Genomic DNA, 25,666 nt, shown 5'->3' on the forward strand with positions numbered 1-25,666 from the left:
CTTAGCTCAAAATACATTCTCTTTTACCTTTTGAATGTGAGAGTGCATTTTGGTTAAGAAACTAGAATCAACTGCTGGGAGTAAGTTGGTGAAAAATCCTCACACAAGTTATTATTTAGTATGGGTGAATGGCTGCTCGCTATTCACGAATCACAGTTAGTGCTTTGTCTTAGCAGAAAATGAATTCTCGCATATAGGTTGGAGGTGAAAGGGCATTTTAGTGCAAAGAAAATAGCGCTAAATACAATAGGGCAGATTTATAAGCCCCTTGCGTCATTTAGGTGCCGCAATCGCGTCACTTTTTGTGACGCAGCAGTAGCGTAAAAATGCGGCCCAATTACAACGTGGCGCATCTAGGGAGATGCGTCACGTTGCAAAGCCTTGCGTCACATTATTCCTGCATCAGGTATAATGTATGCAGGGTGGGCGATCCAACGCAAAAGAGCCTCGTAGAAGTGACGCAGTGAATTTTACAAGATTTCACTGCATGACTTCTAGGATGCCACGGCGTAAAATTCTTACACCTGCTTGAAGCAGGGGTAAGGAGTGACGCAGCACAATGCAGATAGGCCTCCCCCTGAATTGCTGAAGTTGCCTTGCGCTTGCGACACGATTCCAGCAATGCGTGACTTTCTCGTCAACAGACCACAGATATCTAGGTCCACCTCAATGACGCCTCTCCCAACATCGCCTTCATGACAGAAACCTGGACCAACCGCTGTCTGGACCAGACTTCGCAATCGCCATCCCTGATGGTTAAAAAATCCCCTGCAAGGACCTCGCCTAATGACCAGAATGTGGCATCGCTATCATCCACAAGAACACCCATCGAATTTTACAAATTCAAACAACCCAAAAACAACCATGGAACACCTCCACTTCCAGATCCAGAGCAACCCCAACACCACTCTCATCTGCACCTTCTTCTACAGGCCCCCAGCCATCAACCACCCTCACCGACACCATCGTAGATCTCATCGCACCACAGGCTCTCAAATTTACCGATTACATCCTACTTGGAGACCTTAACTTCCACCTGGACAACCCCAGCGACCAGAACCCCACTTCCCTTTTGGAGAACCTTGCTAATACAGGACTCAAGCAGCTAGTTACCGCATGACCCACAGAGACAGTCACATGCTCAACCCCATCTTCTCCGTCAGCAGGAACATCACCTACAGCCACACCACTGAAATCCCCTGAACTGACCACCACTGCGTGCATCTCGCCTTCACCACACCCACCATACACCGCTGGCCTCCTTGCCCCCATCTCAACTAGAACAAGGTTATGAAGAGCTTCTCGTCGACTTACTCAGCACAACCACTCTGCCAAAACAATAGACGCTAACACTGCAGTGCTCAACCTTCACCGATGGATCTCAGGCTGCACCTACATGCTAGTATTCCTCAAGAAGACACCAGGCAAGTAACACTCCAAGAATGCCAGCTGGTTCACTCCCAAACTTCACTAGTCCAGGTGCACCTGCAGACTACTGGAGAAGAGATGGAAGACCAATAAAACCCCTACCTAAACCTCTGCATCAAACTTGGTGCCTTCCTCCACAACAAGATCAGGCAGATCTATGACAGCTTCGATACCCAAGACCCGGCCCCTACACCCGCCACCACTGCACGTAACCACGCTGACTCCAACAGATCATGCTCAACTGGACTCCACTCACCACAGACAACTCATTTAAGACCATAAAGAGCATCAATTCAGTAGCCCCATCGGATCTTTACCCAAACCACATCTTCCACCGAGCAGCCGCCTCCATCACACCAACCTTTGCTGCACCATCAACTGCTCCACCAAAACTTCCAGCTTCCCCTATGACTGGAAATGTGCCGAGATAAACTCCCTGTGAAGAAGCCATCTGCTGACCCGACAGACCCCAAGAACTTAAGACCCAAATTCCTGCTCCACTTCCCAGCCAAGGTCATTGAGAATGCCATCAACCTCCAACTCTCTGAGTTCAGGGAAGAGAACCATGTCCTGGACACCTCCCAAACCCAGCTTCCAAAGCAACCACAGCACTGGGACAGCACTCCTCACTGCTACCGATTACATCTGCTCCCTCGTCGACTGGGGTTACACCGCAACCCTCATCCTACACAACCTCTCAGCCATCTTCAAGACGTCACTCAACATACCCTAATCATTAGAATCCATGATGCCGACATCCATGACAAGGCACTGGACTGGATCCAACCGTACCTCACAGGCCGAACACAGCAAGTCAGACAACTCTTGTTGCTCTCTGATCCTATAAAAATCATCTGTATAGTGCCGAAGGGTTCTTCACTGAGCCCAACTCTCTTCATCATCTACATGCCCCTCCTCTCAGCCATGGTCACAAACCATGGTCTCAAAATGTTCTCCTACTCCAACAACACACAGCTGATCCTCTCCCACACCAAAGAACTCACAGCTGCCAGAATCAACTTTCAGAACCTTATGAAGGCCGTTGCTACCTGGATGAAAGACTGCTGCCTCAAGCTTAACTAGGACAGCACCGAAGTACTCATCTTGGACCAACCCCATCAGCCTGGGATGACTTCTGATGGACAGATGCACTGGTAACCCCTTCTAACCTTACGGACCACGCGTGACAGCTCAGCATCATCCTTGACTCCCCACTCTCAATTAACTGACAAATCAACGAAGTATCCTCACCCTGCTCCCACACACTGGAGTTCTGGACTTTTTGGTTCCGTCCAGAGGTGTCAGGGATAACACCCGAAGACCCCGGAGTTCTACCTGTCTCGGTGCACAAAGAAACAGAAACATGGGCTTCTCGATGGTGGCGTCAAAGACCAAAGGTTTATTACTGCAGGGACACAGAAGTCACAGAAACTACACACGGGCAGAATCTAGGAGCCTGTTCAATTTGTACAAAGAAGGTTGCTCCTTATATACTAAAATTTGGGCTTGAGGCAAATTCTTTACATGTTAGTACATTCCCAAACCTTTGTGTCCTAAACAATAAATATTTGGCGTTGCACAGGAATCGTCAACAATATCTGATGTCAAAACATTACGAACGAGGGGTTCCCACTGTTCCATCATAATCCCATGTCAACTTTTCATTCAAGACCCGGACCGCCTCATCGTAAATTTCGTTACCTCCCCCTAATAAAGGCCCAGAAGGAAAGGAGCAGAGCCAGGTGCAGAAGATAGAAAAGCAGGATAAGAGATGTTTGTGGGTCGTAAATGGGCAAGGCTACCAGCTTCTGCCGCCTAATCATGATCAGGCCAACGAACACGAGAACCAGTATAGCAGAACTGGCCTCGGGCAGAGGAGGCAGCTTTTGTTGAGTCATGCAGCCATGGCGTGTTCTGTTCTAAGGTGCACGTGTCACTAGCAAGGTGAATCTCCGGCTAAAGCTTACGTGTCCTCAGGTGAAAGGGGTCACTGCGTGTCCATTGTCTACGTGAGGGCAAGAAACACAAAATGGCTTCCGTGATCTAAGATGGATGCCATGGGTAGATCAGAAATGTGTTCATAACAGGAGTGCTCTTGCTTGTAGCATAGCGAAAAACACCAGGATATGCTAAATGGATCATTTGCGGTTCACTGATACCAAAATTATGTATTTACGACAATGTTGAAAACACGGGTTCAAATCGTCACGGAACCTCAGACCCTCCTTCTGCCCTAAAGTAGGCAATTACTCTATGTCCGAGTCTATCTCTAATCTCATCAGGTCAGTGACATGCTGCTGCATCATCATTCTTTCTCGCGCCTTTTCTCCAAACGCAGGTGGTTTTCTGCAACATGTTGCAGCACAGAGACTACACAAAGCGGGACCACACTGGATAATCAGGCAGCATGAGAATAGAAATACTAGGATGACACCGATGACCATCAGAACCTTCCATCCCCACGCTGATATCAGAGTCCAAAACCACTCCATGAAGGACCAGTTTTCCTTGTCTACGTGTATAGAGTCGGAAATCTTGTGTAGCTTAGAGATCGCCTCATAGACAGTTGGAGCGTTATTGGGAATAAAAACACAGCAGCTCGATTGGATCATTCTGCATACCCCACCTCGATCTGCAAGTATTACGTCTAGAACCATACGGTTCTGCAACGTCATGAGTCGATCCGCCTGAAGCTCAGCTGTTAGGTTACTAAGGGCACCAGCAGTTTCTGTAATAGTAGATTCAACTACCCGTGTTAGCTGACGTAGATTTCTACTATTGGCCATAGGCCCCCAGAACGGAAGGAAACCTTTGAAGAAGTCTCCAGCTTCCTGACCAGCGGTATCTTCCTTGCTGAAAACACCTCTTGCTACTCTGATCTTGTGGTAGTCTGAAGAAGCAGTGTACGTTGGAGGTAACAGTCGAGCAATATAGCATGAACCTGAAAAGTCAGCAGGCAGCCATGTATATGCTCTGTCTTGACAGATGAAGTAGGTACCCCTAGCGGTAAGGAAGTCAGGGGAAGAGTTAGACGGAAACACGTAAGTCTCAACGCACTCACTCCTCCCTAGCTGAGCTCTCGGATTTCTCCCATTTCCTTGCAAACAGACCTGACCTCGGTGAGGCACGACCCAGACTGGAGTGGAGCTTTTACGTTTGCTTTCTCCCAAACTAAGGCGATACTCTGTAGAATTCCAACTCAAATATACCCGTAATTCATCTCTAGGGTAAGATGGAGTATTATTGACGTCCTTAATCATGTCAATAATTCCCTGGACCAAAGCTTTGTTGGCAGAGTTGTACTTAGTGGAACGTGGTGGACGCGGAGGATAGGTCTCAAGGGCATAGGCAAAAATGGTCTGAAAGGCTTGAAATGATCCATTATAGCTAAAAGGCAAGACTAGATAGGGAATGACTTTATCCATAGTGTGGGGTATCAAGCCGCACACCCAGCAGTCTGTAGTGTTAACTACCAGTTGGTGTTGATGCAAAAGCTGTACAAAAGTGTTATTAATCAATTCTGAGCGTCGAGCTTGCTCATGGTCAGGAAACGAGTGAAAAGAATGCATAGAAGAAACAGTAGAAGTAGCAGGATCAAGGGGAGGTACTGTAGTTACTGGCATAAAAATCAAATGCACACCAAAAACGATTCCACCCACCAACGTTATTAAAACAATTAAAAACGTAACTGCACATTGCATTAGAAAGCATTTGCTGTGAAGAATTCTGTACAGTCTATTTCTGCGAACAAAAATTACATTTTCTCGTTGCAGCTCAGGAAGCTCCATCTTCTACAATCCGCTCGCGACCACTGATGATGTGTACGTAGATGAAAATGCCTCTATCAGCTCTGGGAGTTCCCAGAACTAACAGAAAGATCGACCTTGTGTCTGACCCCCGCAGATTCAACTAGGCACACAGCCACGACCCTACGCCTACCCAGACGGCAAGGCAATTTTAAAACAATAAAAGAATAGCAAACTTCCTGGCTGGAGGCAATGTACGGTATTCAAATTCAAAATGTGAAAAATAGGCAGTTTCCTGCTTTATTTGTCCATATTGCGAGATCGTAAATTGTATCTTAGTTTTGCAGGAGCTGTTTGATCTGGAAACAGTGTATTTTCAGCAGGGGTTGCAATATTCAGGTTCGCAGGTGGCAAATGTTCTTTTGTTGTAGATGGCAAATGTTCAGAGTTCAAAAGAGCAGTTTCAGGAGGAGAGCCAGAATTCGATGTATCAGTGATTAGTTCTGCATCGCTGAAAGGAAGAAACCTGGGTATTTGTTCTGCTTCAGAGGCACAGATTCCCTTCTTCACCCAGTTATCGTAAGGAAGTGGCAGAGGCACACGTTTGACGTGTGTTGTATGTATCCAATTCTTCCGTCCGGCCACACGAATAGCAGTTCTCGTCGTCAATAACACCTGGAAGGGGCCAACGAATCTGGGCTGAAGATTTTTCGTTCTTGCAAGATTTCTGATGACGACTTGATCCCCAGGTTTCAGCTGATGACCTGGACTCTCCGGTGGCTTTGGCAATGCATTGAAAACCTGTTGGTGAATAAGACTCAATTTAGCAGTCAAGTCGAAAAGGTAATCAATTAACATTGGATATTCCAGCTGTCTAAATTCTTTTGGCCTAGGTACCCCCCAAACATTGGCGGGACGACCGAATACAATCTCATAAGGACTAAGCCCTACTCGAGAATGCACAGTCGCTCTTGTGGATAACAGAGCCAAAGGCAGTGCATCTGGCCAGGGCAAACCCGTGGATGCTTGTATCTTAGCAAGTTTTAGTTTGAGGGTGCCATTGTAACCCTCAACTAAACCAGCAGACTGGGGATGGTTCGCACTGTGGAACTTTTGCTTGATCCCTAGACCGGCACACACACTCTGCATAACTTTCCCTACGAACTCACTTCCGTTATCTGACCATACAATCCGTGGCATACCATACCTAGGGAAGTATTCTTTGAGAAGAATTTTGGCAGTGGACAAAGCAGTATTGTCCTTCAGTGGATATGCTTCGATCCATCTGGAGAAAGCACAAACTACCACTAGGACGTATTTTAGATTGTTGCAACGATCCATGTGAATGAAGTCTAACTGGATCACTTCAAAGGGGCAAGAAGGAGGAGCGAAGTGACCTGCAGGTGTGGGGATTCCCTTGCCAGGGTTATGCATCAGGCATACCATGCAATTTCTCACCACTCTCTCTGCACATTTACTAATCCCATCATTCTTCCAAACTGGAGCCAACATCTTACAAATTCCTTTAGAACTAATATGCGCTGCTCCATGTGCCATCGTTACTACTGCAAGCACATATGCATCAGGCAACATCCAACGCTGTTGTTCCGACAAATCAATCCAACACCCACTCGAGTCCAATTTACCCGTACTCTCTTTCCATGCAAGCTTTTCCTCGCCAGTCGCCTCCTTCTGAATTTCTTTCACGCTTTCCACTGTGTCCTCACACATTCCAGACTCAGAAATCCATCTTGCAGACGTAGCAACATACATTCTACTCATCATATTTCTAGCTGTCTGTTTAGCAGTCTCATCAGCAAAAGCATTCCCACGACCAACATCATCCGTGATTGCTTTATGAGCGCTGCACTTCACAATCGCAACTTCAGTCGGCAAGGTTAGAGATTCCAACAAGTCATTAACTAGCTGACCATGTTGAATCTTAGTCCCATGGGACGTAATGAAACCTCTTTTTTTCCACAAACGGCCAAAACTATGGGCCACGCCGAACGCGTACTGACTATCTGTGAATACATTCACTCTCTTTCCCTTAGCTAAAACACACGCTCTCGTTAGCGCAATTAATTCCGCAGCTTGGGCAGAATTCTGACTCACTCTTGCAGTCTCCACAATCGTACTCAAAGTCGTTACTGCATAGGCAGCAGTCACATCACCATTCTCCAATTTAAAGCAAGACCCATCAACATACAACGTGCCATCTGGATCTGACAACGGAGTGTCTTTTAAATCAATTTGTCCTTTTGTCTCTTCCTCGGTTCTGAAACAGCAATCATGAGGTTCAGAATCACTCGACTCCTGATTAGTCGGCAACAATGTTGCTGGATTCAATACATTGCATCTTTTGATCTGAATATGACTCGCTAGCAGTGTCAGCTCGTAGCCAGATAATCTAGCACTGGTAAGGTGTTGCGTCTTGGTTCGATTCATGAGTGTGTCTACAGCATGAGGAACCATGACCACTAGCATGTTGTTCATCACCAAACCAGCAGATTGTCGAATGGAAGCCGCAGCTGCCGCTGTAGCTCCCAAGTAACTAGGCAATGCTCTAGCTACCGGATCTAATGTTGATGAAAAATACGCACAGGGGCGTTGTTTATCACCAAATCTCTGAGTCAGAACACTCAAGGCGCAACCTTCTCTCTCGTGAACATAGAGCGTGAATGGTTTACTGTAATCGGGTGTACCCAATACAGGAGCTGAACATAGTGCATTTCGTAGCTCAGAAAAACTCTCCTGACATTCAGCAGACCATGGCACCGGACTCGGAACATTTTTCCCAGTCAAAGCTACCAACGGTTTTGCTAAAAGAGAAAAATTTGGGATCCATTGCCTACAGTAAGAGGTAATACCTAAAAAGGCACGTACTTCTCTCTGTGTGCGGGGAACATTCATCTGCGTAATTGCTTTTATTCTCTCTGGGGTCAACTTCCTTCCCTCCTTTGACAAGAGATGACCTAGGTAGGTCACTTCTTGGCAACAGTATTGCATTTTCGAAGGTGACACCTTGTGATTCAAATTAGACAAATGATGCAATAACGAAATTGTAGCTGCTTTGCAAGTTTCCTTGTCATCGGCAGCCACTAGAAGATCATCTACATACTGCACTAAAGCAGAACCAGGAGGAAGTACAAAGGAATCTAACTGACTTTTTAATGCCTGACTGTAAATGGACGGACTTTCGCAATACCCTTTTGGAGCACGCTTAAACCTGAAGCTTCGACCTCCTAAAGTGAAGCCGAAAATATCTCTGCTTTTTTCGGCTATCGGAATGCTGAAAAAGGCATTCTTCAAGTCGATAACTGAAAACCATGTAGCTGTAGCAGGAATCAACGTTAACAATGCAGTTATGTCTGGAACCACAGGAAACTGTGGAATCACAATCTTGTTAACCTCCCTAAGATCTATTACAAACCTATAGACTGGAGGTTTTGAAGAATCAGTACGTTTCAGAATTGGCAATACAGGACTGTTACAGACATTTCCTCTAGTTTCTTCTACTACACCTTTCCCGATTAAATCTTGAACAATTAATAGAAGTGCTTGTTCACCTTCACTAGAGATTTTGTATTGTGGGATTCGTGGAAATTTGACATTCGCTTTCAAAGTAACTACATATAGTGGAATTTCTAAGAGACCTACATCGTTAGGACCAGTCGCCCAAAGAGTATCAGGGAGAGAACGCAGCTCTGGTGGGAGCGCATCCATCGACAAGTACATTGGAGATGTGATTCTTTTACCCAACGTAAGCTGTACTCCTTCCGGAGAACAGTACAATGTCGCATATAGTCGTTTTAACAAGTCTAAACCAAGCAGATTTTCATTACAACCTGTCGTCAAAATCAAAGGTGCTTTCAATTGACGTGGTCCAACAGAAATAGACAAAGGACCAGATACGGGGTTGTAAGCAGGGGTGCCTGAAAAACCTACAGAAACATTTGTTAAGCCAGACAAAGGTGCGCCAGGGAGTTTCTCATGTATGATAGAACTTTTTGCCGCACCAGTATCCAACAGAAACGGTTCGACTACACCTGATGTTGCTACTGCGACATAAGGCCCACTCTGATCTACTGGAACTGATACTACTCCCTCTCTTTGTCTTTGGCTGTCCTAGTACTCACTTTGTTGAAATCCTTCACCAGTTTCACAATAGTCTTCAACATGATACTGCTGAGATCTATTTTGTTGAGCAGACTGTCCATTTCGCTGATCGAAATGATTAGAAGGGCGATCATTCGTTTGTGGAGGCATAGCACCTCGTCCTCGACCCCTAGAATTTTGGACAAAACCACCACGACCTCTCTGAGCTGCTGCAGCGTTATTCTGCGCTAAGACAGGACACTCATTTTTATAATGACCTTCTTTCTTACAATACACACATTGATTCCATTGGTATTGCGGTCTCTGAGAACCATAATCTGTCCTTTGATATGACCCTTGTTGCATATTAGCCTGATTCGTGCGAGGCGGATATGCTTGCTGTAAAAGAACTTTAGTTTTTAAATCTTTCGTCTTCTTCTCTGACTTTTCCTTCTCCTCTTTATCCCTATTTTCATAGTACTGAGCAGTCGCAAGAATTTGCGCAGTCGTAGAGACAGCCCACGCACTTTCGGAATCTTTCAATTTATTACTAAGGTCTGGCAACAAATTGTGTACGAATTTATCAACAAATAGTCTCTGTCCTCCTTCTGTGCTCATATCCTGACCACTGTGATCCACGAAAGTCTCTTCGAACCTTGTGAAAAAGTCAGAAACACTTTCATCTTTCTTTTGTCTGCATGCGGACAACTTGTCCCAGTTAACGCGCAATGCTGGCATCAGAGTCTTCATTAAGTCAATTATTCTACCGGGCAAATTAGCAATTAGAGGTTCGGGTTTGGAACCACCTGTTTGCTGACCATCTGCCGCAATTATAGCTGCCCAATCACCACCTAGAGCAACTGGATGATTCTCTTTACGAATTTTAGCCCAAATTGGTTGTGGAACTACATTCCCAAATAACATGTCAATGTCCGCTAAATTCATCACACAAGCCTCAACTGTCTGTGCTAACTCCTTATAATATCCGGCTAGATTTTTACGCGGATCTGGCAAGGCCTGTTTTACTGCTAATACTTCAGCTCGCTTCCATGGAATGTGTATCCACACTCTCTGGAATTGCGCTGGAGCGGCTGCAATACCAAGATTTACATTAGCTTGCACAGCTTCACGCCAAATTGGAGGAACCTCCCTCATTGGATATTGGCGATTCTGCTTCGTACTATGTTTCTCCAGCTCCCTCGGTGAACAAAGTGATGGATCATTCCTATAACTTAAAATCAGTTCCATCGCTTCTTCTATATTTTGACCAACTTTCGTACCAGCAGCAAACTCTTTCTGAACACTAATTAATTCTTCTAAATTTGATTCAGAGTCATCTACTTCTAATTCGTCACGTAAAAGGGAACACATTTTGTCGAACACATATCTTTGTGTCGGTTCCTTCCACTGCATAAATGTATCTAATACATCTCTAGTACTATATCTCCTACTCTTCGAAATCCATCTAAGAGCCGTGGAATCTAATATTCCCCGTTCTTCAGTACTGGGAAGCTGACTACGTCTCTGCACAGAGTCAGAAGTGGGAGTCTTAATTAGAGTTTTATAGAAGGGAGATAGAATATTAGAGACAGAATCAGTGATTCTCCGACGAACAGAAAGTGGAGTCATAATACTAGCAGAAGCGGAGAACACAGTAGCAGTTGGAACAGATAAAACAGAAACAGTAGGAGTATCAGGGAAAGTAGCTTGTGAAACAGCAGGTGTAAGCGATACAGGTAAAGGTAAAGAAGCCGGCAACCCTGGAAGAGGGGGTGCCGAAGGAACATTAACATTGACCACAGGAGCTTGATTCTGGGGAGCAGGAGCAGGAATACCAGGCTGTCTAGCAACCGGTAAAGGTGGAACCGTAGCACCTTGTGCATACGGTGGGGGTGACCGTAACAAGTAAGACAACAGAGGATCGTTTTCGGGGTCCTCTACTATCTTAGCTGTACTTGATGGCAAGGCAGGATAGCACTTGTCTATCGTTAAATTACGCTCTCTGTTGGCCACCTCCATTGCTGTCTCGGACTCGTTGAGTTGCAGCTGCTTAGCAGACTGTTCTAAAGTCAACTCTTGCTCTTTCTGTTTTTTCTTCAACTTTTTAATTTCTCTCTATTTAGATTCTTTTCGCCAATAACGAAGAGAATCAAACATTGCCGGCCGGGCTTTTTTCTTGAACAATTTCGTTTCTAAATTATCGATAACTTGGGGTTCAAAGCTACCATGCAGTGGCCAACTAAGGACACCGTCTTTCTCTGTATATCGGACCCATACCTCATTATAAGATATAGGACCCACTCCAAACTTACAATACAGATCATAAAGAGGAGTTCCGATCGGAGGAACCAGACATGAGTCCTCCAACCGGGAATCACTGTTGCAACCAAAACACGACAACATACAATTTTTCCGACTTACCATTTTATAACCCGGAACACAGAACAGACAAAAACACGAACAAAGGTGCGCACTCGAACCAAGAATTTAGGCCTACCAAAGCGAACAAATGTATCGATACCCAAACTAAACCAAATGATTATCGTAACTAGTACAACCAGTGATAATCTTACAAAACGAAACCAAACCAAGAACTAGAAGGATTTTATCCTAACAGGAACAACCCTTACGAGATAGCCAACTAGCAACCACTTAATACTTAACTGAGGCACTGAAGACGTCACCAAGGAGAAACCCGTCACGTCTCGCCGTACTAAGGACTGCACCTCGGGTCCAAGACAGGGCGACGGTCAAGGCAACGGACCACTGCAGCCGTCCTGAACGGGAACCCTCGTGGAAGAGAACGTCGGGCCACTTTTGCGATATGCCGGGATCGATGAAGTGGGGCGCCTCCCTCAGGAATCTTCACACGAAGCTTCTCGAACTCTTCAGGCTTTTGGACCGGTACCGAATGAAGTCGCCCCACGTTGGGCGCCAATTGGAGTTCTGGACTTTTTGGTTCCGTCCAGAGGTGTCCGGGATAACACCCGAAGACCCCGGAGTTCTACCTGTCTCAGTGCACAAATAAACAGAAACACGGGCTTCTCGATGGTGGCGTCAAAGACCAAAGGTTTATTACTGCAGGGACACAGAAGTCACAGAAACTACACACGGGCAGAATCTTGGAGCCTGTTCAATTTGTACAAAGAGGGTTGCTCCTTATATACTAAAATTTGGGCTTGAGGCAAATTCTTTACATGTTAGTACATTCCCAAACCTTTGTGTCCTAAACAATAAATATTTGGCGTTGCACAGGAATCGTCAACAATATCTGATGTCAAAACATTACGAACGAGGGGTTCCCACTGTTCCATCATAATCCCATGTCAACTTTTCATTCAAGACCCGGACCGCCTCATCGTAAATTTCGTTACCTCCCCCTAATAAAGGCCCAGAAGGAAAGGAGCAGAGCCAGGTGCAGAAGATAGAAAAGCAGGATAAGAGATGTTTGTGGGTCGTAAATGGGCAAGGCTACCAGCTTCGGCCGCTTAATCATGATCAGGCCAACGAACACGAGAACCAGTATAGCAGGACTGGCCTCGGGCAGAGGAGGCAGCTTTTGTTGAGTCATGCAGCCATGGCGTGTTCTGTTCTAAGGTGCACGTGTCACTAGCAAGGTGAATCTCCGGCTAAAGCTTACGTGTCCTCAGGTGATAGGGGTCACTGCGTGTCCATTGTCTACGTGAGGGCAAGAAACACAAAATGGCTTCCGTGATCTAAGATGGATGCCATGGGTAGATCAGAAATGTGTTCATAACAGGAGTGCTCTTGCTTGTAGCATAGCGAAAAACACCAGGATATGCTAAATGGATCATTTGCGGTTCACTGATACCAAAATTATGTATTTACGACAATGTTGAAAACACGGGTTCAAATCGTCACGGAACCTCAACACCCTTACTGCCTCAAAAGACATTCAGATGGATATCCACAGAATCCAGAAAGACAGTCACACGCACACTCATGACCAGCAGATTCAACTATGTCAGCACACTCTACACAGGTGTTACACAGAAACAGCTTAGGAAACTACAGAACATTCAAAATGCCGCAGCCAGACTGGTCCTCGGCATCCCCTGCTGCAGTTATATCACACAACTCCTCCAACAACTCCACTGGCTCCCAGTCAACAAGAGAATCACCATTAAGCTCCCCACATGCCAGACAGATCTGCTCCACCCAAGTCATCCTGGCCTCCATCCCTCAAATCCACAAAACTAGAACCAGAGGAAAATCCTTTTCCTGCCTCACCACCAAGACCTGGAATACCCTGCCCCTCCCCCTTGTAATCTGCGTTGTTCACACAATTCAATAAGGACTTAAAGCCTGGTTCCTCAAATGAACCTCCATACCCAGTTGAACCAGCAGCACTCATGGCCCCCTCAGCACCTTGAAACCCTCACGGATGAGTAGGCATGCTATACAAACCCCTGATTGATTGATTGAATCACACCAGAGGGTGTTCAGACACTGTGCTTCAGGTAACAGTCGAAGAGCCAGGTCTTGGGTCCCTTTGTGAAGTGGGTCAGTAAGAGGGCAGAGGTGAAAGGGGAGAGCATTTCAGGCTTTGGTGGCATGGTGACAGAAGGCACATCCTCAGGAATGGCAGTGGCAAATGCATGTTATCTGTTCATGGGCGAGTTGTACGGAGCAGAGATTCCTGGTTTGTTGGTGGAAGTGCATTAGGTGGTTCATGTAGGCTGGTCCTTGGTCGTGGAGGGATTTGTGGGCGTTGGTCTGAAGCTTTAAATGGCATATCTTCTGGACAGGGAGCTAATAGAGATCTTCTGTGCAAGACTAATAAATTGAGTTAATTGATATTCAAAATTCTGATCATGAACCTTTGAGAAAGGCTAAAGCAGCTTATCTGTTTTATGCTGATTATAAGAGAATGCATGCACCTCTGTATGTAGTGGGTGAAAAGATGTGGTCACTTACAAAGAAATCTTCTTAATTGCAACCAGAGTTTGTCATTCCATGTGTGGAAGAACAGATGTGAATCTAATTACAGTAAGACTCCAATTGCCAGAGTCAGTGATTTTCTACTCAGATGGTCATGTATTGTTGTTAAGACCTTCTGCTACAAAAACACAATTTGGTTTGTAAATAATACCAGTTCAGTTGATTCCAGAGTATAAATATGAGGTACCTAGGATCTTTGGTGAAAGAATTGCAAGAGTAATGCAGCAATATTTGATTAATTTGAAGATTTGAGGAATATTTGATGATCATGTATTTATTTATTTATTTGCAGGTTTCTAACGCTCTAGAATCGACTCCCGAAGGAGTATCTCTGTGCAATAGACCACTGGGGAACCCGTCCTGGCTTTCCCTGTGAGATGGTCCCTACTGGGTATCTCCAAGGTGAAACCAGGCATCCCCGGCATATGTGGGGGGCCGTTGTGGAGATGAGGCAAGCTTAATGCCCAGAGTTGCCGAGTGTGTTCCCTGGTTAGAGTAGGCACCGAGGTGAGAATTATCGAGTCCGCTGACTCTGGTCCACGACCCTGCCGCGTCGGGAATTGAAACCTGGTCCCAGGTCGTCCTCTGCTCTCGTGTCTGCCGCCTCTAACCAGTGAGCCACACCACTCCATAAGACCTAGTTCCCAATATTCATGCTCCCTGTTCATTGCAAGTCCTTTATGCAAGACATTCTTAAAACCAGGCGCCCAGTCACAGAGATGGCAGCCTTTGGGGGTGGAGGGGTACAGTCAGAAGCAATGTTTTAGGTATTGCTTATTCCTTGGTGTGCTTCAGGCCTGAAGCAGTACTAAAACTTTACTTTGCAGTAAAGGAAGGGCTGGTGGTCCTCACAGAGTGCTGGTACTGTATGGACTGACAGTGCACACACATGGCTACATTTTGCATGGCAGTGTGGTGGCAATGAACGACCAGTCCAAATAGGCCACACACTAATGCATGTTCTATAAAACAAGGAGCACCTTGATTATTGAGTATATTTTCCCTTGTGATTAACTCCATCCACTGATATGTAATTGTATTACAATGTTGCTGCTGCCACAATCTTATCTTATTACAAGGATCTAGGATTTCTCCTGCCAAAAACACATTTTCTTCAAATTGTTTTAATCTACATTGGGAATCCAGAAAATTATCCTGAAAGGCGTGCTGTTGTTGGAGACACACTGAATAGTGTTTTTTAGGACATTCAGTTGAATTCAGAGTCTGGCACCATATGTTTCAATAAGGTTATCCTGTGATTTATTAGGAAGGAAGGAGTCTTAGAGTGGACTACATAGCAAATGTTCATATGACTATCCTGCACATGGTATTACAGTTGTAGTGCACGCATAATTGCTAATAGTAGAAAATGACAGAATGATAACAGTATTGGTATTGTGCAGTTCTAGAGTAGGCAAGTGAAAAGTATAACTCGTCTTTCGCAGAAGAGCATGTTGTGACAGAGGAGTGACCCTTCTCACAATAGCGGTACAAAAGGGGGTGGTGATGGAAGGAGCATCTGAATCAATCAAACACTCACACCCAGTCAAAAGTTCTGGGTTTAATCCATCACCGTTCTTTAGCCTACTCTGCCACCCCAGTTCGGATATGGCTATATGCAAATCAGTCTGACCCTGTGCCTCATGGGAACAGTACAGCCCGAACTGCCAAGCCATGTCTTCCCTGGTCCGGAAACAAGCTTCGAGGAACGGTTTCTGGCATTCCAGCCCTCTTCAGCCCGGCTTGCTTGAATCCAGTGGCAAAGGAGCAAGGGACTCACGTCTGAGCATACCCTACCACACTTATGGCGGCCAAAAGCAGTACAAAAGGGGGTGGTGATGGACGGAGCATCTCAATCAATCAAACACTCACAACCAGTCAAAAGATCTGGGTTTAATCCATCACCGTTCTTTAGCCCACTCTGCCACCCCAGTTCAGACATGGCTATATGCAAATCAGTCTGACCCTGTGCCTCATGGGAACAGTCCAGCCCGAACTGCCAAGCCATGCCTTCCCTGGACCGGAAACAAGCTTCCGAGGACCGGTTTCTGGCATTTCAGCCTTTAACAGCCCGGCTTGCTTGAATCCAGTGGCAAAGTGAGCAAGGGACTCATGTCTGAGCATACCCTGCCACACTTATGGCGGCCACAAGCGGTACAAAAGGGGGTGGTAATGAACGGAGCATCTGAACCAATCAAACACTCACACCCAGTCAAAAGATCTGGGTTTAATCCATCACCGTTCTTTAGACCACTCTGCCACCCCAGTTCAGACACGGCTATTTGCAAATCAGTCTGACCCTGTGAAGACGGCTGGAATGCCAGAAACCGGTCCTCGGAAGCTTGTTTCCGGTCCAGGGAAGACATGGCTTGGCAGTTCGGGCTGGACTGTTCCCATGAGGCACAGGGTCAGACTGATTTGCATATAGCCATGTCCGAACTGGGGTGGCAGAGTGGGCTAAAGAACGGTGATGGATTAAACCCAGATCTTTTGACTGGGTGTGAGTGTTTGATTGATTCAGATGCTCCGATGTGAGTGTTTGATTTGTTCAGATGCTCCATCCATTACCACCCCCTTTTGTACCTTCTCACAATGGGGCATATTTACAAGGGCTTTATCTCCGCTTTTTTGGCTTAAAAAGGCAAAAAGCGGAGATAAAACTATCACCCTATTTACAAGAGGGAGCTAACATGCATAAACGCATGTTAGCACCCTTTTTCCCAATGCCTCCCTTTGCATCTCTAATGAGGTACCCCGGATGGACAACCTTGCAAATATCACTGATGTTCACATTGCAATATTTACACGGCTGCCCCAGCATTTTAGCACATGTTAGTTTTTGAAGAAAACAGCTGTTTTCTCCAAAAACTAACGTCTGCTAAAATGCAGACTTACCTATTCCCAACATTGGGGTGGATTATGCGGATACCACCCTGTGGGTCGTATCAGCAAGGTTATCGCCGTTTAGCAGGGAATATCGCTGGAAAACCAGCGATGGTCTCTGCAAAAGGGCGATAACTTCGCTATCTCTGGAAATGTTACGCCCTGTAGAAATGCGTTGTTAATAAAGAGCTACCAGGGTGATAAATTCCTGAGATAGCCTGCGATAATGTAATTATCGCTAAGCACGGCCAGCGATAATTATCGCTGGCCGTTGAAAATATGCCCCAATGTCTTTCTGCTCAGAGGAGGGTGCAGCAGCTGAGCTGCATTGCTGGAAAAAGGATGAGTGCTTGAGAGAGTGATAGCAATAGGCTTCATCTCCTCACTGGACACTTTCTTGATCGGATCCTTTGGGGTCATCTTCTATTTTTTGCCAGCAGCATAAGCAGAAGCACTTAGCAGAGAGTTCTCTGGACTCCTGTGGCAGCAAATTAACATACTTCAAGGCATCTCAGTACTCTATTATGCACCTGTGGATAATAGACAATGGATGAGGGTGAGACTGGGCAATTCTTGTCAGAGCAAAACAGGCCATCAGCACCATCATCATTGTGATAACAGTGTTATATCAATAGACTAATTCAAAATAAGAACCTCTTCAGGACATATTTGGCTCCGGTGAGAGCTAGAGAAAGGCTGGCAAAAGTTCATTACCCCCAGGTCCCTCCTGTCCTCGTCCCATTCCGTAACTAAGTGGAGATGACCATGTCTGCGACAGAAAAAAAGAACAGGAGCATGCTGGGATACCCAACCCACTCCCTGCCACTTGGAGTACATAAGCTGTACCAGATCAGCATGCAGCCTTCCGACAGAATGGGACGCGTTTGGACTTATCTGATGGATTCTTCGCTTAACATCTCATCGGGGCTGCTGAGCTGTCCTCGCCGTCTCCTTTCCATGTTCTCCTGGCCTGCCCGCCTTGCCAGGAGCTCCGTTGATTGCTGCCCTGCCCTTTGCGACTGGGGCACCATTCCTCTTGGTCTCTTCCAGGCTGCAGTACGTGTCTCCCTGTGGCTTGGTCGGTCTGGTGGCCGTGCTGCTACGGCCATTTGTCAGGTCCTGGGGCTCTGCTGAGTGATGCTCCTGGGCCCCCTACCTGGCTTTTGGTGTCTTGCCGGCCTCCTCTTCTTCCTGGCGCCCCTGATGCTCAGTTTGGTCGATCCAGGGGCTGGCCTTGCTGTGGCCTTGGAGGAAATTTCAGGCGGACTTCTTCACCCAGCGCTGGTTTCCTGGTGCACACCTGGGCTGGCTGATGGGTGGGGCAGTGGGCTTGTGGTGTGCACTTCCTGCCCCCTGGGTGAGTACCGCATAGTGGTTCCCTTTTTTCTCCATTGTGGTTGACTGCGGCCTTATGGTTTCTGTCTCTTGCTCTGCAGGTTACATTTTCGTCTCCTGTTGCTTCCATGGTTACTTCGACTGTCTTGGCCTCCGGCCATACCTCCCTGTGTCCCCCTGCTCTTGTCTGCTTTCGATAGTTGGCAAGGTTGGACCTGGTTCTTTCCTGAATGGGAGTTTGCCTGGATGTTCCTGGTTTGGTGGGCCTTTGTGCTTTCAATGAGGTTTTCTTGCGGCCCTGGCTGTTGTGTCTTCCCCCTTCCCTCTTTGGGGGTTTGGGTTGATGCCTGGATGGCCTTCTTGTCATTGCCGCACTGTGCACCTGGACCTCTAAGGGATGCTGGGGTTTGGTTCCAGGGCCTCCTTCTTGCGCTCTGTCATGGTGCTGGGTTTGGCTGGTCACCCTGTGGCCTTGCCAAGTGGGTTCCTTGCTTTCTTTCCGGTGCTGTTGGGTCCCGTCGTTTTCTGGTCTCTCCAGGTGCTGATGGATTCCTGTTGGGCTTCTCTTTGCTGCCTCCTGTTCCTGTGTGCTGGCCCTCTGTGCGTTTCTGCTTGCGTGTGCCGTGGGTCCATTTGCTGTCTTGGTCCAGGGCCCTTGGTGTCTCTGGACTGGTTCTCTGCCTCTGCTGCCCCCTGCTCCCGGGTTCCTGTCGGTCCTTAGGCATCTTCGACTGCCTGCACCATTGACTCCCCTGCCTTCGCTGTCCTGTCTTGGGCCGTGGTTTCCCCTGGGTCACTTACCTATTTTTGGGGGTTTTGCCGGGGGAGGGAGGGGTACTTCAGGGCTTCCTCCATGAGTTGTGTGTTCCCTGGCCTTCTGGCTTTTCGCTTGCTCAGCGCTGGTTGCTGTTTGGCGTCTGAGCTGGGGTTCTGGTGTTGGCCTGTCCCATTGGTGCATGCCGCCTGGCAGTTTTTTGCTTGTTGTGCTCTCCTGCTGTGCTGGCCTGTGGCCCTGGCTTCTGTTGTGCCTGCTTCTCGCCCTGTGGTTTGGCCGGGTCAGCCCTGTTTCCTCCCTGGGGTGGTGGCTGCTTGCTGGGCCGTGGCTCGCTTTGGGGGGTCTCTCCCAGGGTTTGTTAGCTTCTTCTTGTGGCCTCTTTGCTCTAACTTCTGGGCCCCCAGCCATCCTGCCCTGCGGGCTTCTGTTATCCCTGGTCGGCCCTGGTTGGTGCCTGGATTGGGGTGCGCCTGGCTTTGCCTTTTACTGTGGCCTGTTCTGGTCGTCCCTTGGTGCTTGCCAGGCATTTTGCCCTTTTTCGGGTCCTGGTGCCTTGCAGTTCTTAACCTTCCTTCGGCTGCCTGCGGCTCTTCTGCCCATTAGTTTCTGCTCTTCAGTGGGTTTGGGCCTGGTCTGTGCCTGTCTGGGTGTGCCTGTCTGGTTGCCTGCCCACCTGCGGTTTTTACTGTTGGGCGCTTCTTGCATCTTTCCGGGTGCTTTTTCTTGCCCTGTGCTCGGGGTGTCTGTCTTTCGTGGGATCGCTGGTTACTCCCCCTTGTTTTCCGTGGGTGGGGGGGCTGTTGTGCCCGCCCTCTGTCCTGGTAGGCCTTGGCGGGCTGTTGGCTCTGGTGCGGTGCTGGCTGTGGCCCTGGTGGGTTCTGTCTGGAGTTGGGTTTGCTTCTCGCCTGCTGCCGGGTTGCTGGGGTTTGGTTTCTGGTTGTGGTTTCCTTCCCCCCTCTTGTGCTTCCCTTGATGGCTTGTTGAAGTTTGGGCTTGCCTTCTCGCCTGCCACTCCATTTGCATGGGATTGCTGGGATTTGTTGGTCTTCCTTGGCCTCTACATTGGGTGGCCCTTTGTTCTTCTGGGGTCCAGCTCCTGTGCCTGCCCTGTTTGCTGTGCCCTTTCCCTGCTTGGGGATGTTGGGTGTCAGCCTCCCAGGGTGTGTGGGCCAGTTTGTAGGTTCCCACTCCTCTTGCTTCCATTTGGGTTGCGGGTGGCTTTGCCTCAGGTCCGGGGCTCTGGCCTGTGCTTCTGTGTGGGCTGTTATCGGCCTGTGGTGTCTGTGTCCCTTGCTCTTTTGTTGGCTCTGGGGTGTTCCTTCGCCCCTTGTTGGGGTCTGGGTCTGGTCCCGGTCCCTTGTCGGGTGGTGCGCCTTTGGCTTCTCCAGGCTCCTCTCCTTTGGTTTATGGTGCCTGGGTTATTCCGGTGTGTTATTGGGCCTGGGCTCTGACCCTGTTGGGTTTGCCCTTGCAGTCCCTGTGTTTGGTATCCCATTCGCCTGTGCGTGTGAGTCGCTGGTGCGCCTCTCGGCTTGGAGGTGTCGGGCTTTATGCTGTGGAGCCCTTGTTTGCTTGGGTCCTCTTTTGGTCCCTGCTTGGGTCCTTTCCGGGCCACTCATTGTCTTGGGCTTTGGCGCGGTCCTGGGCTGGTCTTCCGTCCTTTCCTGTGCTGCTCCTTAGTGGCTGGCTGTGGTGCTGGGTCGGTTGTGTGGGCTGCTGGGCTCCATCCCTCTGCTGCTCTGCTCTCTGGGTGACCTGGCTGTGGTTGGCTGCTGTGCTCTTCGTGGTTCTCCTTCCGGGTCCTGGTGGTGCCGTGTTGGGTGCCTCCTGGTTGGCTGGCCTGCCGGTTTCTCCGGCTGGCTTCATGGGCATTTGTGGGTCCTGCAGGGTTGGGCTGGTGGCATCCTTTTTAGTCTTTCCTGTTTTGCTCTTCTTCTGCTCCTTTTGGGAGTCGACTTCAGTGGTTCCTTGGTGCCCTCCTTTATCCTCCTGACGGGTGGTCGGCTCATGTTTGGAGGTGTTTCCTCCTTTCCGGTTCTGGGGCTTGGTTTCCCTGGTTCCGTGTTCGGCCTCTGTTGTTGGCTTTCTTGGTTGTACCTTGTTTTTTTTACCGGATATGCTTCGGGTTGCACTTCTTTGTTCTCTCTGGCCTCCGTTGAGCCGGTTGCTGGGCTTCGTGTCTCCTGCTTTGGGGATGTGCCTCGGGCCTGGCCGCTTGGCCGTTGCTTGTGCTGCAGGTTCTTCTCCCGGTGGGGCGGCCTTTTTGTTCCTGCGGCTCTTCAGTGACTCAGCTGGGGTTGGCCGTTGGTCAGTCCTGCCCTGTGGCCTAGTCCTTCGGTGGGTTTCTGGCCTCCGGGTTCCCTGTTGCTGCTGTCGTTGGCTGGAGGGGCCTTGCTTCGGTTCCCTGCCCCTTTTCTTTCTGGTTGTTCCTCTGGGTCGCTGTCTGTTTTCTTGTCTGGTTCTGAACTCTTTGGTCTTTGCGACTCTGTTGATGGCTTCCCCTGGTATGTTGGGGTGGTCCTGTGGTTGGTTCTGTCTTTCCTTGCTCTCTTGCTTTGGTGTGCCTCTTCGGTTTAGTCTTCCTTCCCCTCACTTTTGGTCCTTTTTGGTTTCCTGTGCCTGTGGTTCTCCTTCTTCCCTGATTTTGGGGGGGGGAGGGGGGGTTTCACTCTCTGGCTTGCCTCTGCTGTGTTCCTTCCTAGGCCTTCGGCTCTGCCACCCTGTTTAGCCTGTTCTCCTCTGCTCATGGCCGTTGGGCTGGGTTGGCCTGTTTGGTCCCTGGTTCGGTGGCTGCGGGTCTGTGGGATTCACCCTTGGGAATTTCTCCCCAGTCGGTTGCCCTGTCTGGCTCCGTTTCTCCGTTGGGGTGCATCCGCTTCTCCTGGACTTCTTTCAGGGGCCACGGGGCTTTGTTTTAGCCCTTCTGGTTGTCCACCTGGGACTTGTCTCTGCGTGTGGGGCCCCCTTCTGGCTTGCCTGGCGCGGTTCTTGTGTTTTTCTGGTTGTCCCCTGCTGGTTTTGTGGTCTCTGCTCTGTCCGCTTGGTTCGGAGAGTGATTGGTTGTGCGCTCCTACCTGCGTTTTTCCCCTTTCTTGTGGGCTCCTTTCGCTCTTGTTGGGGTGCCGTTTCTTGGTCTGGTGCCCATGATGGGGTTCCAGAAGGCCGAGTTCTCAGTTCTGGTATTCTCTACCTAGTTACCGAATGGGACGAGGACAGGAGGGACCTGGGGGTAATGTCCTATTACTTACCAGTAATCTTAATTACTCCTGGTCCCGTTGTCATCGTCCCATTCCTTAACCCCCTCCCTACCTCCCTGGTGGCCGGCGTTCCGGCTGATGGCTTGGTATTTGCAGGCTGCATGCTGGGCTGGTACCGCTTATGCACTCCCAGTGGGAGGGAGTGGGTTGGGTATCCCAGCATGCTCCTGTTCTTTTTTTTCTGTCGCAGAGATGGTCATCTCCACTTAGTTACGGAATAGGACGAGGACAACGGGACCAGGAGTAATGAAGATTACCGGTAAGTAATAGGACATTCAATGAATTGAACATGTACTATAAACTACTACAATCATCCGCAGGACAAAAAAAAAAAAAAAAGAAAAATAAGGGAATAAAAAGTGAACGGCTCCACCTGGGCCATAATAATTATTATTCCTAGCAAAAAGCTTTCAAAAGTAGCAAAAATTATTAATATTCAGGCAAACACTCCACAAAATGATTGTCACTCACATGGCAACCAAAGAAGGCATGGAGAACTAAGACAACATGGCTACCGATGACACACACACACACACACACACACACCAAACATACTCACACACACACACACACATACATTGTCTCCACAAAATAGTGCCCGCGCAAGTTGTAAGCAAAGAAAGAGGCATGAGTAACTAAGCAAACATGGCTCCCTACTCCGGTCATGTGTCAAACATTACAAGTAGTAACCTTACACTAGTATATCTATCTCATCCCCTTGGTTTCATGGGGTGGAGAGATTTAGGTTGATACTTTGGAGTGCATTCACACTTGGAAACTGTGAATATCCCTAAGCAGTAAATTCACTGGAACGTGTAAGAGTCATTTTGCACATGCAGATTTACTCATATGTAAATGTACCTTTGTGAATGGGCTCCTCAGTAATCACATATTATTCTACCTGAATTTGACAATTTCCCATGATAGAAACTGAAGGCCTGACAAACGTAGGCTGAGAACTCCATTATGGGAAATTACCAAAATAAAGATAACCGATTTTCATGGAAATCTGAAGATTTCAGTAAGAATAAAATAAACCTGGAACTCAGTTGAAGCCTGTATCCAGTATATACAAAGCCATTTCTAATTTAATAAAATTTATAAGCATAATTATTTTTTTAAATGGTAAAAGGGAGAGAGGTGTATAGAAAATCAGGGTTGCTGGTCCTTATTTCTCCCACAATCAAGGATAGGACATTTGTAGGCAATCAAGGTATGTACAAAATTAGATGACCACCGAGAATAAATGCGAAATACACAAAAGTTGAGGGAGAGAAACGGTGGTTGGGAAAGATGGGTACAAATAAATGCAGGGGGAGAAGACAGGTAAAGGGGCACCACAACATCGCGAGGTCAGGGATGGAACGAACACGGAGAAATATATAAATGTAACACAAAGAGTAAGGTTGTGAATATGAAAAGAGTGATGGAGGAAGGAGTGTGTCCTGTTGTTAAAAGGAAACTTAACACTCTAGAGGAAGTTAAGAGAATTGATTGAAATGCAAGAAAACAGGAAGAATGAGAGAAGTTCTGGACACATTTCTAAACAAAGAGGAAAGTGTGGGAGAGGTTGCAAAACTGGAAAATAAGTTAAGAAACATACCATAATAAAGAATTGATGTTATCATCCTGGCAATGACATCCATGGTGAAACATTTGTGGAAGCCAATTCAATAGAAACAGGTTTATAGAACCAGTTTTTGCAATTTTTTTTCAATAAATACACAAGATGCTGCATTCATTTTGAAAAATAAAGGGACATGTAACATTTCATAACCATGGGATTTATTTACAAGCCCCTTGTGCCACCGCTTTTGTCACTTTTTCCATTGTTAAAGTAAAAAGTAAGCCCCCATATTTTGTAACCATCTTATGTAATTACAGCCAATATTTTGCACCAATTTTTTCAAAGTTTTCTTAGGGGCTGCCATTTTTATAGAAAGCAAGGCCTAACACTCCTGGGAGGTTACAGCTTGCCTGGCACAAACTGAAAGTATTGGGGACATTCATTCCTTTGTAAGAATGTGCATCACACAACACAACTCTCTAGAGATGGGGACGGGGAGCGTAAAGAGGTCAGTACCCTAGCTTCCAAAAACAGGTATGTAATACACAGAGGGGTAGTTGTTCCTAAGAAGACAGAAATGCAGGTGGGAGAATACGGTAAGGATGCTAGAGGGTAGAAAAGAAGGGGGCTTCCTTATTAGGAGGTGCTGCCCTCACACACCCGTCAGGGTGTCATGCTTCATTATTGGGCGTTTTTGCTCCTTGTGGGGTCAGCGCTGCAATACCCCATGGGGACCATGGGGCCTCATTTATGAGGCTGTGCGTCACTTTTACGCCGCCGGTGCGTCACTTTTTGTGACACACCAGTGGCGTAAAAAAATGCGCCTTGTTGCGCCATATTTACAAAGTGATGCATATAGGTAGATGCGTCACTTTGTAAACCCCTGCGCCACATTATACCTGCACCAGGTGTAATGTATGCAGGGGGGGCGTATTGACGCAAGAAAGGGTCGTAGAAGTGACGCAGAGAAATCTATGAGATTTCACTGCGTCACTTTTAGGACGCCGTTGCGTCAAAATCTTGCACCTGCCTCACAGCAGGCGTAAGACTGACGCAGGCCCTTTCACATGGGGCTTGCCCCATGTGAAAGGACGCATTGCTGGAGTTTCGTCACTTTTGTGACACACTCCAGCAGTGCGTCACTTTTGCGCTTACAGATATCTCAGAAATACTGACGTATCTGTAACTCCTTGCGACATGATGCGTCATACATTAAATATGACGCATCAGGAATGTCGCAAGGAGTGCGCACTGAGAAGTGACGCATCGCTGCTTTCACGCAGCGATGCGCCATTTCTCATAAATGAGGCCCCCTGAGAGGGCTCTTTGGCACGGACCCTTTAAAGTAAAAAATGAAACTGTGGATTAAAGATACCACAGTGGTACCCGAAAGGAGAAATTTATTCCTGGGTCCCTCTGGTAAGGTTAAAAACAAAAGCCAAACTGTACTTCCAAGCAATGAGGAAACACAGTTTATTCATGAGTGCGAGTGATATGAGTCGGGTCGACATGTTTCACGCCCTATTAGTCCAGGAAGGATTTCTAGCATTTCATCATGACCCAGTGATAGTTTAATAAAAAAGTAATGTCTGTCCTTACCCAGATTCAGGAATGG

General features: G+C 47.5%; 1 protein-coding gene across 1 annotated transcript in view; it reads left to right on the forward strand.

Annotated features, from left to right (window-relative positions):
- Positions 1–23,450: 23,450 nt before the first annotated feature.
- The window catches only part of LOC147659527 (CD5 antigen-like), a 124,985-nt gene continuing 122,769 nt past the window's right edge, over positions 23,451–25,666 (forward strand). The window contains exon 1 of the mRNA XM_086951672.1: positions 23,451–23,505. Within this exon, the coding sequence (XP_086807798.1) occupies positions 23,451–23,505 (55 nt within the window). The remainder of the gene's footprint in view (positions 23,506–25,666) is intronic.

The sequence above is a fragment of the Lissotriton vulgaris genome, unplaced genomic scaffold, assembly GCF_964263255.1.
Source record: "Lissotriton vulgaris unplaced genomic scaffold, aLisVul1.2 SCAFFOLD_2055, whole genome shotgun sequence".
Taxonomy (NCBI): Eukaryota; Metazoa; Chordata; class Amphibia; order Caudata; family Salamandridae; genus Lissotriton; species Lissotriton vulgaris.